General features: G+C 38.6%; 1 protein-coding gene across 1 annotated transcript in view; it reads right to left on the bottom strand.

The window, feature by feature from the left end:
* LOC105206553 (tyrosine-protein kinase receptor torso) overlaps nucleotides 1-16,921 on the bottom strand; it is a 345,332-nt gene that overhangs the window by 101,945 nt on the left and 226,466 nt on the right. The window contains exons 11-12 of the mRNA XM_039451357.1: nucleotides 13,106-13,316; nucleotides 12,786-12,958 (exon numbers count right to left, since the gene is read on the bottom strand). Coding sequence (XP_039307291.1) covers nucleotides 12,786-12,958; nucleotides 13,106-13,316 — 384 coding nt within the window. The remainder of the gene's footprint in view (nucleotides 1-12,785; nucleotides 12,959-13,105; nucleotides 13,317-16,921) is intronic.

Consider the following 16,921-nt stretch of genomic DNA (forward strand, 5'->3'; position numbering starts at 1 on the left):
ACTTCAAAAAATCATTTTTTTTTATCTTGTTCAGCTCCTCCTTCGATGCCGTCTTTATCTCGTCAAGCGTAGCGTAACGTCGTCCTTTCATGGGCCTCTTCAGTTTAGGGAACAAGAAAAAGTCACAGGGGGCCAGATCTGGGGAATACGGTGGCTGCGGCATCATTAGTGTGTTGTTTTTGGCCAAAAAGTCGCGCACAAGCAACGATGTGTGAGCAGGGGCGTTATCGTGGTGCAAAAGCCAATTTTTGTTCTTCCACAAATCCGGGCGTTTCTGGCGGATTGCTTCGCGCAAATTGCGCATAACTTGCAGGTAATATTCCTTATTGACCGTTCTACCCTGTGGCAAGAACTCATGATGCATCACGCCCCTGCAATCGAAGAAAACTGTCAGCAAAACTTTCACATTCGACCGAACTTGGCGCGCTTTTTTCGGTCTTGGTTCGTGCGGCAGCTTCCATTGAGATGATTGAGCTTTGGTTTCCACGTCATAACCATAAACCCACGATTCGTCACCAGTTATGACCCTCTGGAGCAAATTTGGGTCGTCGCGGACAGAGTCCAACATCTCATTAGCAATGTTCATGCGATGCTGTTTTTGGTCGCAATTGAGCAATTTTGGTACGAATTTCGCGGCGACCCGTCTCATGCCCAAATCATTGATAAAAATCGAATGGCACGAGCCAATCGATATGTTTAGGTCCTCAGCAACTTCTCTAACGGTGATTCGACGATTGGCCAATACCATTTTCTCCACTTCATTAATTTTTTCGTCTGTTGTTGAAGTGCTCGGGCGTCCGGCACGCTCTTCGTCGTTCACATCTTCTCGGCCTTCTGAGAACATTTTGTACCACCGATAAACGTTGCTTCGGTCCAAGGTAGCTTCTCCGTATGCCACAGTCAACATTCGGAATGCATCCGCGCACTTAATTTCGTTTTTCACACAAAATTTGATACAGGTTCTTTGATCCATTTTTTTGAATAGGTAAAAATCGAAGACGATCCAAAACACGTGCAAGCAAAGCAGCTGTCAACAATTAAGTGAACATTCAAAATGGCCGAGCTTGTCGGCATAAGTGAGAGACATGAGTACCAACATAACGCCACAAAAAGATCGAAATTCGAATATACGTAACCCGCGAAAATTCAAAATTCGCGATACTTTTTGAACACACCTCGTATTATATAATAATGTTAAAGAAAAACAAATATTTACATTAAACGTGTTTTACATATACAGGGAGGTTCGGAAACGGACGAACGTATCAAAAAGAGCATCCTTGAGAAAAATGTTTTAAAAATTGTAATCATTTTAAGTGAGGGACTACATAGTATTATAGTAAAACCTCAAATAACGTTGTCAGGGTCACATAAAGTTCAGATCTAATTTCTCAAATAGAAACTAATTTTTCGTTGTTATTATTGTAATTTATCTCTAAAACTTTTCAAAACACTAAATTACGTAGTTTCACCAATTATTATTGCCATTCCACTTTTTAAACGTATACTAAAATATTAGAACTAAATAAAATAATGGTAGAAAACCATCTCATTACAATATATGTAGGCTCTAATAGAAGCGCAAAACGCGAATAACCCTACAATGTAAAGTAAAGAACAAAAAAATTACGATGCAGAGTAAAGGTTATACAAAATGTTTTAAAATAATTATATATTAAACATTAATATAATTAATTATACATAATTATATGTAAAGTATGTCAATATATATTAAAATATACGTAATATTTTATAAACAGTTATACCTAATTATACATGTTTTATATATATGAATAATATATACAAATTTTCTTCGGAAAACTTCTAGGAAAGAAAACAGAAAATGAAGCAATAGTAAGATATATATTAACGGGAATAAGAACGTCTCTCTCCCAATAGCACACATCAACAGGTATGTGTGTTAACATACGCGTCTTTTCCCGATAACGCACATAATCGCGTGCTACCGGGATGTGCGCTATCGGGATGAGCGATTGCGGGAATTAAAACATCTTTTTCCCTATAAAGCACATAGTCGCGTGCTATCGGGATGCGCGCTATCAGGGAGTGCGCTGTCGGGGAGTGCGCTGTCGGGGAGTGCGCTGTCGGAAAGTGTGCTGTCGGGAAGTGCACTATCGGGATGTGAGCTATCGGGATGTGCGCTATCGGGATGTGCGCTATCGGGATGTGCGCTATCGGGATGTGCGCTATCGGGATGTGCGCTATCGGGATGTGCGCTATCGGGATGTGCGCTATCGGGATGTGCGCTATCGGAATGTGCGCTAACGGGATGCGCGTTACCGCGATGTTCGCTATCGGGATGTGCGCGAGTAAACGTGCACAAACTTATTCGAAGGCACCCTCTCACTCTCTCTCACTCTTTCCGTCCCTTTTCGTGCGTTTGAAATGTGGTATTTTTAATTTGCAAATGATATTTAAACGATTATATTTGTCTTAAATTTTATTATTCGCGAGAGTACAACCAACTTGATTGATTCTGTCCCTCGGAAAATTTTCCAATTTGAGTAGTCGCTATCTTTAAAAATATTTACAGAACATGATTAACGTAACGACTAATAAGTTCTAGTCGTTACATTAATCATGAACTGGGAGTATGTAGAAAGATGGTAACTACTCTGGAAAATTTTCCGATTTAAAGAATCAATGACACTGGGTGTACATTCATTACAATAATGTTGCGCATATATGTGCGCCTATGAGCGTGTACTTGAAGATCTCACGGTCATCCTGGTATTTGACGGCCAGATGACAGAGACCGATATTAAACAAGCTAAATACAGCATAATTAAAGTGAAAGAGAGAAAGCGAAACTTCAAATGTGAAAATGTTGTCTGTATTCTGTTGTGTCATCTGAATGCATCAGGTGCCTCACGGAAACACCCGCATGTAACAGTGAGTTGCGCCTCCCCTGTATACCACTACTATCCGACACGTCATACGCTATTTCTTTTTATAACTTAACAACTAAGTTCAACTAAGGACAAATATTTTTCTAAAGGAAAAATCGTCTCAGAGTTCGATTACGAATATGTAAATAAAAAGACTAATACATTATAATGAATCACATTGTATACGATACACGTTACATAGTATTATACGTGTACTAAGGGAAACATACGCGTCTTTTTCCCGATAGAGAACACAGTCGCGTGCTATCGAGATGTGCGCTATCGGAATGTGCGCTATCGGGATGTGAGCTATCGGGATGTGCGCTACCGGGATGTGAGCTACCGGGATGTGCGCTACCGGGATGTGCGCTATCGGGATGTGCGCTATCGGGATGTGCGCTATCGGGATATGCGCTATCGGGACGTGCGCTATCGGGATGTGCGCTATCGGGATGTGCGCTATCGAAATGTGCGCTATCGGGATGATGCGCTTTTTGCATTGTGTGCTATCGGGACAATGCGCCTTTTATGTTGTGCGTTATCGGGACAACGCGCCTTTCTTTGCTGTGCGCTATCGAGATGTGCGCTATCGGGAATTACTTTAAATTTTATGTGTGCTATCGGGATGTGCGCTATCGCACTGTGCGCTAACGGGACCTTCCCCCAGTGTTCTCAGATTGAGGGATTTCTGACGCATGCGCAGTAGGGCACATATGCTTTACCTAGCAGTAGCGCGCATAGCTTTACAAATAATAGGTATCGGGGAGCCCGTCTCAAGAAGAGAATAGGAAAAATAAAGGATTTATATGTAAAGGACTTTATCGATTAAGAAATATAGTTATGGTAAGTAATGATAAACTTTATTAATTTTTTGCGTCTGCAGCCGACTTATTACAAATAACAGCATTTGTTGCAAGGGCAAGGAAAACTGCAGAAAACCTTACCAGTATCCGAACAAATACAAAATTATATAATTATAAATGTATTATATTATTGTAAACAAAGAAATATAAATGTTATTATAATAATTATTTAAGTAACATATTGACTTGGGATCTCCCGACTTTCTAGAGCGGGTGTCTTGACAATCAATTTAATATCACTCATGCAGCGTCTCTAAATGTACTCTCAATGATATTTTAATTTTTTCAAAAATGTTAGGTAAATTTGCCAAACATCACATTAACAAGGAATAAATATTTATTTTTGATATTTTAAATTATTATTTTATTATTATTCTTTAAATTTACATTTTTTACAATACCTGTTTATTATATATGCAATATAGGACTTATGGGGCTAAGAATATAATAATATGTAAATAGAAATTCTATTATAATTATATAATATTAAATTAATATTAATATATAATATTAAATATATGGGCCCCAAATTGCGCCCAGCAGTGTAGCCGAGCACGAGTCTGTCATCAATGCATATGTATGAGTGAAGTCCTATCTGTGATGACCAGTGCTACTGCGCATGCGTCAGAAGTTCCTCAATCTGAGAACACTGCCTTCCCCCCTGTATATATATATATATATATATATATATATATATAGGGTGTCACAAAAGTCTGGATACACCTAAATAACTCAGAAAATATAAGTTTTATAGAAAAGTGTTTCAGACAAAAGTTGTATGGTTTAAAAAGATCTATTTATTAAAAGGGCTATTTGAAAAGTTTCCGACCTTTTCAAGAAAAATATTTCAAAGCAAAACAAAATTTATTTCTTGACGTAGTCTCCCTGCAACTCGATACATTTGGTCCAACATTTCTCCCATACTTTTAAACCGTCAGAAAAAAATTGATTGTCTAAACCTGAAAAATAGTACAGCGTTTTCCACCTCAGCATTTGACTTGTACTTTTTTTCCTCGAAAAATTTTTTAAAATTTAAAAACAGGAAAAAGTTGTTGGGAGCTAGATCTGGCAAATAGGGTGGGTGCGGAAGCAATTCAAACTTCAATTCGTTCAATTTTGACATTGCGATCATGCATGTGTGAACTCAAGTGTTATCCTGGTGAAACAGGATTTTTTTCTTGGCAAAATGCGAACGTTTTTTCTTAATTATGGCCTTTAATTTATCCAGCAATGCAGCGTAGTATTGTTCGTTGATTGTTTCACCCTTTGCAAGGTAATTGATAAGAATTATTCTACGGCTATCCCAAAAAACTGTCGCCATCACTTTTCCTGTACAGAGAACGACCTTTGTCTTCTTCGGAGTTGGTTCCCCCATCACAATTTACTGCTTTGATTGTTGTTTGGTTTCAGGCGTATGATAGTGTACCCAGGTTTTATCGACGGTTATCATTCGCCGCAAAAATTTTGCTGGATTTTTTTGATACAGGCTAAGACACTTGCGCGACATGTTCATCCGTATGCGCTTTTGGTCGACATGTCCATCCGTATGCGCATTTGGTCAACAAGCGCGGCACCCAGCGCGCGGATAATTTTCTCATATCCAATTCTTGATGTAAAATCTTGTGCACCTGTTCAGATGATATCCCACAAGCCTCAGTAATATCCTTAACAGTCAATCAACGATCTGCCATCACAGTTTGATGCACTAAATCGACCATTTCGTCACTTGTAGCGATTTTTGGGCGCCCGGAACGTTTCTTGTCTAAAATGCTCGTACGATCACGTTTGTACTTGGCCATAAAATATTTGACCGTTGTAAATGAAGGGGAGGCTTCACCGTCTACAGAGTCTAACTCATTTTTTATTTCCTAAGTCTTTTTCCTTTTCAAATGAAGGAATTTTATCACTGTGCGATATTTAATTTTCTCCATTGTTGACAATATCAGTTGACAACTTTAGAAAAATTGCCATAGAGAAAGTAATGATCAGAATAACTTCAAATTTTTATGGTTCACATATGTCAAGGCCGTCTATCGGACGGCAAAAGAAATTTTTTTTCTACAGTTACTTTATGTCGATGAGGCTGGAAATTTTTCAAATGACACACGTGTGTGTGTATATATATATATATATATATATATATATATATATACCCTATGATCAGAAAGTACCGGGAATTCTTAAATAAAACAAAATAGAGTTAAATTTCAGGCAAATTTATTTTATCTCCTTCAAAATATGATCCATCTGAAGCAACACACATGTGCCAACGCTTGACCCAGTCCTCCATGCATCCCTGGTAGGCCGACGAAGGGATGGCCTTTAGTTCCCTCGTCGCATTCTCTTTGATCTCCTCGATCGACTGAAATCTCTTTCCACGAAGTGGCAACTTCAACTTGGGGAACAAAAAAAAGTCGCACGGGGCCATATCAGGTGAATACGGTGCTTGCTTGATGGTATTTACTTGATGTTTGGTCAAATAATTCAGTACAATTCGGGCTCGGTGCGATGGTGCGTTATCATCATGCAAAATCCAAGAATTGTCGGCCCACATTTCCGGCCGTTTGCGACGTACAGCATCTCTCAAACGCTTCAAAACGGATAAATAATATTCTTTGTTGACTGTCTGGCCTGGTGGAAGGTACTCATAGTGCACAACGCCTTGGCAATCGAAGTAAACAGTCAACATCACCTTCACTTTTGAGCGGCTTTGACGCGGTTTTTTCGGTTTCGGCTCGTCTTCGAAGCGCCACTCGGACGATTGTTGCTTTGTTTCCATGTCAAATTCATAGACCCATGTCTCGTCGCCCGTAATTATCCGTTTCATGAAGGTTGGATCACTTTGGGCTTCAGAAATCATCTCTTCAGCAACTGTCTTTCGGTGGTGTTTTTGCAAGAAATTCAGATCCTTCGGAACGAGCCTGGCTGCCACGCGTCTCATATCCAAAACATCAACCACAATATGCTGTGCCGTTCCATATGCAATGCCAAGTTCACTAGACATCTCTCTTAAGCTGGTATGACGATTTTCAAGCACCATTTCTTTCACTTTCTTCACGTTTTCATCGGTGTTCGACGTCGATGGACGTCCGGAACGAGGGAAATCTTCCACCACTGTACGACCACTTTTAAAGTCTTTATACCACTCGTATGCTCTTGTTTTTGATAGAGCAGATTCGCAAAATGCTTTTTGCAACATTTTCAGTGCATCGGCACACGAAATTTCGTTCGCAACACAAAATTTCAAACAAACTCTTTGTTCAACAAAATTATTCATGGTAAAATGCGGCAAAATGAAAAAAGTTGACTGATGTAAACAAACGCCAGGCAGACACTAATGATCGGATGGCACTAAAACTTGACAGATGTGCGTCTTAAGGTCGTACCAACATAAGAAAAAAAAATAAACCGGTTCCCGCATGCGCGGTACTTTTAAATAAAAAATTCCCGGTACTTTCTGATCATAGGGTATATATATATATATATATATATATATATATATATATATATAAAAGCGTGGCTTGTGCAAGTGCGGGTGCGGTCTACAGTCCGCGTATCGTTACGTTTGCAGCGCGGTGGGCGTGGCCCACTGTACGATCCGTGGGCTAGCCCGGTTCCGTAAATCTCGCGGACGGAACGATTTCCCATGCGCTATGACGGAAGCAACAGGATCGTTGCCGGTAGGGCTGGAAACGCGACATCCTATCAAGAACCGTGACCCGAGACCCCGAACACGGTGATCGCAGTGTGGTGGGTATCGCGGGGTGTATGAGGAAGTTAGCCTCCGAGTGGCCGGGGAGCCCGGCTGCCGGCCAAACTCTTGGCTGCGAGCGGGTTCTCAGTTTCCGGGCGGCTGTGTTTTCAGAGAGGATCGGCGTCGGAGGCGGAGTACTCTCTCGCCGCGGCCAAGCACACTTTGACCGTTGTTTCGACTTCGGGAACGGAATGTCACTAACGCAGCGGATCGGTTAGAAATGCTGGTTGGTGACGGAGTCGCCGTTTTTCTGGGTAACGACCCTATTTATACCTGGCAACTCCGGTCGCCTCCGTTATTTTTTGGCGCTTGACGGTGGAGTCGTCGGAGTAAGGAAGACCGTGTGTTTTCCAAGTGCACGTGCGCGCCGACTCAGCGCATGCAATGGCTCGGCGCGTCTCTTCTGATGGTGATTACCGCCAAGCGGTATTTCTGTTAAAAATAATTAAAAATGGACACTCGCGGTGTCCCCGATTATGACCCGCGGTCATTCCCGGCTGATGTTCGCCGGGACGATGCGTTTTACGGGATGCATCGTCACAATTTTTTCACTCCCTCGCGGTGTAATGCATGTATGCGTTCTGATTGGGCAAGGAGCGCTACTGTTTGCGGAGAAACGAAAATATACAAATAGTACGACCTTTGATCAGAGAGCTTTTCAGAGTAGTAGTTGTGGTGCCCATTGTGGCACCTAAGTTACGTAAAGAGTCGCCATTATGGGGGCAACCGGCTAACCCGGAAGTGGAGGAATATAAGAAAGCTTTGGGTGGTATGGATCGTACCACCTCGCTTTTAAGGTAAGTTTCTCTTCTTTTTTCCGTGATTTTCTTACTGCGCTTATAATCTATTAGTTAATTTATTGCTTTTCTTAATGACTAGGAGGAAAACAACCAGAAGAAGGACAAGGAGAATGACGTGTCACCACGCCACACCATACATTTTATAAATTCTTTATATTTTTTTCATATAATTTTTCTTATTTTATAATAATTTTTTCAAATTTCTAATTTTCTTATAATTTTTCAACTATTTTTATAACATTTTAAAAATAATATATAAAATATTAATAGAAAAAATTACTATAATATTATTATTATTATTATTATTTCCGTGTTTTTATCACACCATTTCTTATCCTTTACATTAATAAAAAACGCGTGCGATTGAGAGCGTAAAGTATAAGATAAGTCGCGTATTGAAGAGCACGAGCAAGGAGACCGCGCGTATGGGGGAAGGAGGATGGCGCATCGCCATGCCACATCGCAGTGTCCGCTGTATCAAAGATATAAAATAAATGAAAAAATTAAAATTAAAATTATATCATAAATATTATTATTTTTTCATATCCCTTATCATTATCAACCGTTCCTCTTTAATAATAAAAAGGTGTATGAGATGAATGAGTCGTGGGAGGGAAAGCTCGCGAACAAGTGAGGAAAGACCGTAAAAACGCTTGCGATTGAGAGCGTTGGCGTAGGAGCAAAAGAGCAAACATATGGGGAGGGAGTGAGAATGCAATATATGAGAGAGAACGAGAGAGCAAACACACGTACGCTTCCGTCATCTATGCTAGCACCGCGAGGTGGTATCGTCCCTCTCCAAGACGTGGTCAGCACGACAAAGAAAATATTGGCGTATGAGCGAGAGGGTATGTGTACGGTGAGGGAGTAAGAGCACAATATACGGGAAGGAACGAGACAGCAAACACATGTGCTCTGTGTTAGGGCGGATCCCGATAGCACACGGGACCGATAGCACACCACCACTCACAGCGATCAATGCCTAGAGTTTTTCCGTTGGTTGGTTAGATAAGTCAAGATGATTAGTTGGTAGACTATCGAACCGTGCGCTATCGGATCCCGTCCTCTTCGTTAAGTGATGTCACCTATGCCGTGATTAGCGCCGCTAGATGGCATTGCTCCTTTCAAAGCGTGGTCAACACGGCAAAAATACACGCCATGAAATGATTCTCCTGCCCCCGCGTGACATCATCTCGGTCAGTACGGCAAAGACGCGCGCAGTAAAATTTCCCCCTGTCCAACACACCCCTCAGATCCCTGAGTTAGATTTCAATTTGCTATACTACTAACTATATTAATATGTTTCCCATTTTTTGTGTTGGCATCCCGGATATCAGCGCAAATTACAGAAATCCTATATTGTAGAAACTCTTAAATCGTATTATTCTTTGGAATAAATCTGCTTGTTAAGACCTAATTATTTACTTTTGTAAATGACCAGAAGAGGATATAGAAAGTTGTGTTTAGTCTTATCGTAATAATCTGTATACATTGATCTGGAACCCTGTATAAGTTGCAAAACTGGATAGAGGAAATAATAATCAAAGTAACTTCCTGACATTTATTTCATTTTTTGACATATTCACCCTGTACATTCAGATACTTATCCCATCTCTTTACCCCCCCTAAGTCGTTGAAAACCGGCGGTAAAGAAGGTTTTTATTTGCTGTCGCAGCCAACGTGTAACCTTTAGGATTACGGCACCATTAGTTTCAAAATGACGGTTACCCAAATGCTTTTTTAGGAGCCCAAACAGATAAAAAGACTTTCCATCTGTTTGGGCTCTTAAAAAAGCATTTGGGTAGCCGTCATTTTGAAACTGATAATGCCGTAATCTAAGAGGTTACATGTTGGCTGCGACAGCTACCAAAAGATTTCTTTGCCGCCGGCTTCCAAGGTTTTATAAAAAAATGGGACATGTATCTGAATGTACAGAATGAATACGTCGAAAAGAAAAATAAATGTCAGAACATTACTTTGATTATTATTGTTTCTATCCAGTTTTGCGACTTATATACTGACTGACTCTAGTACGTTCTTAGAGACTATAAAGATTGTAAAATAAGATTGACTAAAGTAAAAAAAAAAAAATTCGGCATTCTATCTAAAAAAAAGTCCATATTAAATCGATAATCGAAGTATTGTTGACGTTTTTCTGTAATGCTGATTAGTTCTCCTTCTGTGCTTGCTTTGTGGGCTACTGTCACCGTGGAGATCGCGTTTTGACAGTCATCAAGAATTATGTGTGTATCGAGTAAATTTGTAATTTATAATATTAAAAGGTGTGTATTGCGCGCGTAGCGCGCGCTTGTTTTGCTAGTTTCTGTAAAAAGAATAAACCATTATGCAAAGAAAGCAGAGAAGAAGATGGTATTATGGCTACTGTCGAGAATATAGCTACTCCTATAATTTCCGTTATTAGGTGTGTTGTACCCTGTACAACTACGTTAATTACGCGAATAGCAACAGGTAATTAAGATTCCTATTGCTATACATACGCGTAGCGGACTTGAATTCCGCATACGCAAAAAATATCGAAAGACGCTGATGGTCTGTCGGGCTTTCGACCCGAAACACCATCGCGCTAATGCTGAGTCGCTTTCCGGTATTCAGATTTTGGCTAAGCGTGGGAGTTGCATGCTGCAGGAACACGATTGACCGAACCAAATGACAAATTTCCGCATAAATATCGCGACAAAATCGGAAAGCGACGGGAGAGTCTAACAAACAGTTGTCGGATGTGTTACTCGCCGTGCGTGACTTACACATCGAGCCGGTAACACAATCCGGAGATAAGAACCGACCTATATATACCGGGCCGTCCGGGAAAAAGCAAGCGTACGAGTAACATATATAATCATACTACAAGTGTAACGAGAGCAATACTGAAGAAAATACATTATATTAACGTTGGAGCAAGCAAATGTTTTGTCTTCAATTACCAAGCCACCCTTCCTAAGAGTCCTAACTCCTAAGGCGCCGAAACGATCCCGATATACCTACAGACGTGCCTGAAGGAGCACAACAGGTGACGTATTCTAACAATTGCTTATGGAGTTATTCATTTAGTAGCCCGCCTCTTTTTTAGTGATGCTAATATGCCAATACATAATGACTGACAATTGTTATAAAGCATTTTTACTTTTGAGCACTTCTAAACTTTTTCAAGGTACAGTTTTAAGCTTTAATTACACACACTTCTTTATTATTCTTAAACTTGAGTGTATTATCACACGAAGGTACATACATTCGAGTGTTTTTTTTGTTATTTAACTTTTTATTCGGCCGTATACATTTCGAGTTATACCAAGATAAAGCAATAACATGGAATTTTGTTAATATGGTTTTTTAAGCAAAATTTTTATATCAAAATATTTCTTTGATAAGTTAATTGTCATTATAAAGAGCGGTGTTTAGAAACATCATTTTATGCTTGTTGTTTAATGTTAAACAGGAATAAAATAATATTTTTAATGAAATTTCTAATGGTATTTCTAAAGCTTTTGAACACAGAAAAATTCTAAATCAGGAAAATTCTAAATAATGAAAAATTAAAAATACATAATTTTGTAACTAGGTACTGTGTTTTTTTTAAACTAAACTAATTTTTTAAAATTATTTTTATGGATAGCCATATTACAATCACTTTTTTTCTTTTACCGATTATGCAGTGAATTAAATTTTTATAAATCACGTCCTAAATAATAAATGTTTCATTACTTTGAGTTTATAATCTGTCAAACAACACTCTGACAAATGTAATCGTTCTAGTTTCAATAAAAAATATTAATTATAAAGAAAGTTTTTCAATAAAATGAAAATGGCTGCCACATTACCCTCTTCTTCTTTACGTTATCCGCGGCATTTCAAGGAAAACAAGCGCGTGACGTTTTTCTGTCACTGCCTATCCCGGTTATAGATTATGAGAAATCAGTATACTATCTTCGCTCATGCATTTAACCCTACAATCAGCACATGCATCACGAAACGTTCACAGTTCCTTGACAAAAGTGCATGCGCACTTTACGGAAATGTTGTCCACGGACGACAATATCCCCCACCCTAAAGATTGTCCATTTACGCTTATATTCCTGGGAGGACGCAAAGACGTGCTTTTTTTCATAAACACTTTTGTGATCAAAATAAAATTTTATGTGAAACGAAACGAGCTAATGTAAACTTCATGAATGACAAAGAATCGCTGTGGCTTTTTCGCAACTGTGATGCGATTTAGGAAAACCGTCCTTAACCCAAACCAACTTGCAAGTTTATCAAAGTTCCTTATTTTAAAATATTATAATGACACAAAAAGTTGTGAGAAAATTATGTAAGAAAATAAAAACATTATACTTTATTATGTAAAGACTTTAAAAATATTATTTATAATTTTCGAGTTGTCTTTATGTAAAAAATTGTACAGTCTTGGCAACTTTCTCTACTACTATTTCATATAGCTTACCGTTCTTAAATACGTTTGCAAATCACCTTTGCTACAATATTCCACTACTAATAAAGGTTTGTTGTTCATAGTGCAGTATCCAATTAAAGACACTATGTTCGGATGCTGACCGGCGGATTTCATCATTGAAATCTCTTGATGAAAATTTTTTATATCCTCTACTGACGGATTATCTGCACATAATGTAGTAAAACTGTTCATTTGTATGTTTTAATACTTCTTCATATGCGATTACTATAGATGTATATAAATGTAAAATTACATTTTCTTGAACATGCTTTTATATAAATAATATTTCTTTGCTTTATTTGTCAAAATACCTTTCATCATTTTAACAGCTACGTCCGTGATAGTACCGAATTTATCTTGCAACGAGGCAAGTCTGACAATACCATATGCTCCACTGCCTAATATACCTTTAAGTTTCAGCTGTTGTGAAGCAAGTTGAAATTTCTCATGTGGCAAAAGAGTATCGATGTTTTCTGGCATATAATTTCTCTTTAAAGGTTTCTTCAAAGAATCTATAGAACTCTATTAAGAAAAATTATCAAAATGTTTTATATAATTTCTTAGGATTTTTATGCTAATATATTATTTCAATAATAAAACAAACTTTTTTGTAATAATATTAGATAGAATAATATATTAAGTCTGTAAAAAATAGACCTTGTAAAATCTCACTATAAATCTTATTAACAAGAAAAATATAAAGAAGGATGTTAAAAAAAGACCATTTTTTTGCTCTGAATCGACACCTAAAAATTATTTATTGCAAAGTGTTCATGGGATCCTGTAAAAACAGAAAATAATAATTATTTATCCACCAAGCCCAGGAAAAGTTATGAAAAATTGTGATTTATTATTGATTCCTGAAGTAGTCATGAGAGCGTTTCTTAAACATTATACTATTAAAATAAAATTAATTGCGTATTTATATAATAAAAAAAGTGAGTAGTAAATGTAGAGAGTATAAAATTTTGGTTTGCATAATATACAAAGTATTCAAAAATTCCCAGATCACTTAAATATTGTAGGTATGAATACTGTTTTCTCCGTATTTTCTAAGTTATGAGGTTTAAAATGTACAGCACTGATACATGCATGTGCTGTACAGCGCTATATAGGGAACAGAGCTTCAAGATCCATAGATTCAGAATCTACAATACTTATCATGCACACGTATCACTCTTACTAATCTTTGTGACGCTAAAAATTCTACAGAAAAAATGTTTCAAAGTTCATTTAAATTCAAAAAACTATTTACCTTTTTTAGCTTCATAAATACGCAATTAATTTTATTTTAACAGTGTAAAACTTAGAAAATACTCATATGTGACTACTTCACTAATCAATATCTAATAAATCCTGATTTTTTATAACTTTCCCTGAACTTAGTGGAAAAATAATTGTTATTTTCTTCTTTCATTGGGTCCCATAAATAGTTTTCCATAAATAACTTGGATGTTAGTTTAGGGTAAAAAATGGCTTTTTTTATCTTCCTCTTTTAATACAGAATTTAATTTATCAGATAATACTAACAAAATGCTAGCACATGTAACAAAATCTGTTGATATAATTTTTAATAGTAATTTGTGTACAAATGTTTTCCCATACAAAAGTGAAATTTTCTAAAAGATATGTCTCAGAAATATTTCAACTTAAAAAATAAAACATTTTATAAAAGTTACAAAATATGTATGTCTGCAACATTTCTGTTTTTGTATAGCAAAATTTGCGATTCTTGCATTTAAAATCTTACAGAAAAATTATTGCAAAGTTACTGTATTAGCTGGACTTCCGTTTCCGAAGCAAGCGAGACGGGTGTGATAAGATAGTTTTTGGATAGAGACAAAAAGCGTGTGTAGAGAGTGAAAGAGGAGGACAGAGTGCTTGAAAAAAGAGCAAGTGGATCAAGAAGGTGGAGGGAAAGAGATCGGGCGGAGTGCATGAGAGAAAGAGCGTGTGGAAGCGAGAACAGTGCAGAAGTGAGGTTAGGTGTAGTGGAGCGAAAAAGGTTGCGAGAGATGTGGGCGAGCAAAGGTAGTCTTAGTCTTAGACAATATTGGCACCCGCTTCTGAATCTCTACACCAGAAGCGTTACGGCCATCCTTCGAGTAAAAAATGTTAAACACAGAAACAAAATTGCAAATTATGTGTTTAAACAAAATTGGTATTAGAAAGTAAAGTCAGTATTAGATAGCAAAATCAGTATAGAGATCAAAGCACAAAGGACAACAATAGTTGTACCTGCTGGCCGATTGTGATGCAATCGACGATTAAAAAAAAATATGTCAGTAACAGACAAACATGTCCGAACACGTTAACGGCCCTAAACAGACTCTGCGGAAAGGTAGAAGCGCGTGAGCGCGGGCACAGGCACAGAGTGTGCAGTGAGAGTAGAGCTGGAACAACCAAGTGAGTCGGCAAGCAGTGCGACGGAGACGGTGAGGCACACGCGCGCGGGCTGAGAGAAGGCGGTGAAAAAATAGATTTAGGAAAGAAGAGAGCTGACGGTAAGAGATTTACAGGAACGAGGAGAAAGACGGAAAGGAAGGATGGGGAACGAAGCAAAGGATTTGACAGGGGCAAGGGAATTGAAATACGGGGGAACAGGGCGCAATGGGAGTACATCAGAATGGTTAGAAATGTAGAAAAGCAAAAGAGAGATAAGGATAGGAGGAGAAGGAGAAGAGGGAAAAAGGAGCGAGAGGTCTTCCAGAGGAGTAAAAAGACGGTGAGATCGCCAAGAGGGCGAGTGGAGAAGAGGGAGTGGGAGATGACAGGGTCTATAAAGAGATGGATAGAGGAAATGATGGAAAAGTGGGAGAGGATGGAAGAGAAAAAGGAGGAAAAAATGAAGAAAAAGATGAGGTTATTGATGGAGTAGTTAGAAGGCATGAAGAAGAAAAAAGAAAAATGGAGGAGGGATAGAAAGAAAATGGAAAGAAGAATAAAAAAGCTGGAAAAGAAATGGGAGGAAGAATTAAAGTTAGAGATGGGTGGGAAAGAAAAGAGGGATTTGGAACAAAGAGTAGAAAAACTGGAAAGAAATGGAAGGGAAAGAGGGGAGGGGGAGGAAAGAAATCGGGAGCTAGAAGAAAGAGTGAGGAAGATGGGGGACATGTAGGTGGGGAAGGATAGGAAGGAAAGAAAAAGGAAAGTGGTCATAAAGGGGTATAAAACAAGAGGGAATGATGTAAGAAGTAAGGTGGAGAACATTCTAAAGAAGATGGAAGCGGAGGTGGAAGAAGAAGTGAGGTAAGAAAAAACAAAGCAAGACGAGCAGGGGGGGTTTGCAGTTGTTTTAGGACGGAAGGGGAAAAAAGAGAAATGATGAAGCTGAAAGGAGGGCTGAGGAGTGAAAAAATATGGATAGAGGACGATTTAACGTGGAAGGAAAGGCAGGTGAGGTGGAGGATTAGGGAAGTGTCGAAGGGGGAAGAGAGAAAAAGGGCAAAGGTGTGGGTAGGAGAAAACAGGATGATGATAAACGGGATATGATAGTTCTGGGATGAGGTAGAAAGAGGGCTGAAAAACAGGGGAGGAAGAAAGTGGGGGGACAGGAGGGGAATAAGAATGAAGTCGGGGGAAGAAGAGAAGGACTAGAAGAGGAAGAAGGAAGGGAAAAGAAGAGGAAAGAGAGAAGGATGGGGAGAATAAATAAGAGAGTAAGGAAAGTACAGCGGGAGGAGGGAGAAAGTATAGAAGCAAAAATAGCTTTTTCGAATGTGGCAGGGCTAGGGAATAAAGATGGGGATTTTTGGAAAGGAATAAAGAACTGGGATGTGGTGGTGATGGCGGAGACGTGGATGGAGAAAAGAGGGTGCGATAGAATAAAAGAGAGGATGACGAGAGGATTTAGGTGGGAAGTGCAGTTAGTAAGTAGGAGAAGTAAAAAGGGAAGAGCAATAGGGGGTATGGCAATAGAAATAAGAAACGATAGAAGTGATAGAGGAAGCGGAAGAAAGGGTTACAGAGGTGATAATGAAAAAAAATTATTAAGATTAGAGAGGAAAAACGGAGAATTGGGGTGTATGCGAATGGGGATGTGAGAGAAAAGTAAGAAGGGATTGGTTGAAGGACAAGGGAACGGAGATAAGGACAATAGTAAAAATTTTAACGCGAGGAGGGAGGGG

This window comes from Solenopsis invicta, chromosome 6 (assembly GCF_016802725.1).
Source record: "Solenopsis invicta isolate M01_SB chromosome 6, UNIL_Sinv_3.0, whole genome shotgun sequence".
NCBI lineage: Eukaryota > Metazoa > Arthropoda > Insecta > Hymenoptera > Formicidae > Solenopsis > Solenopsis invicta.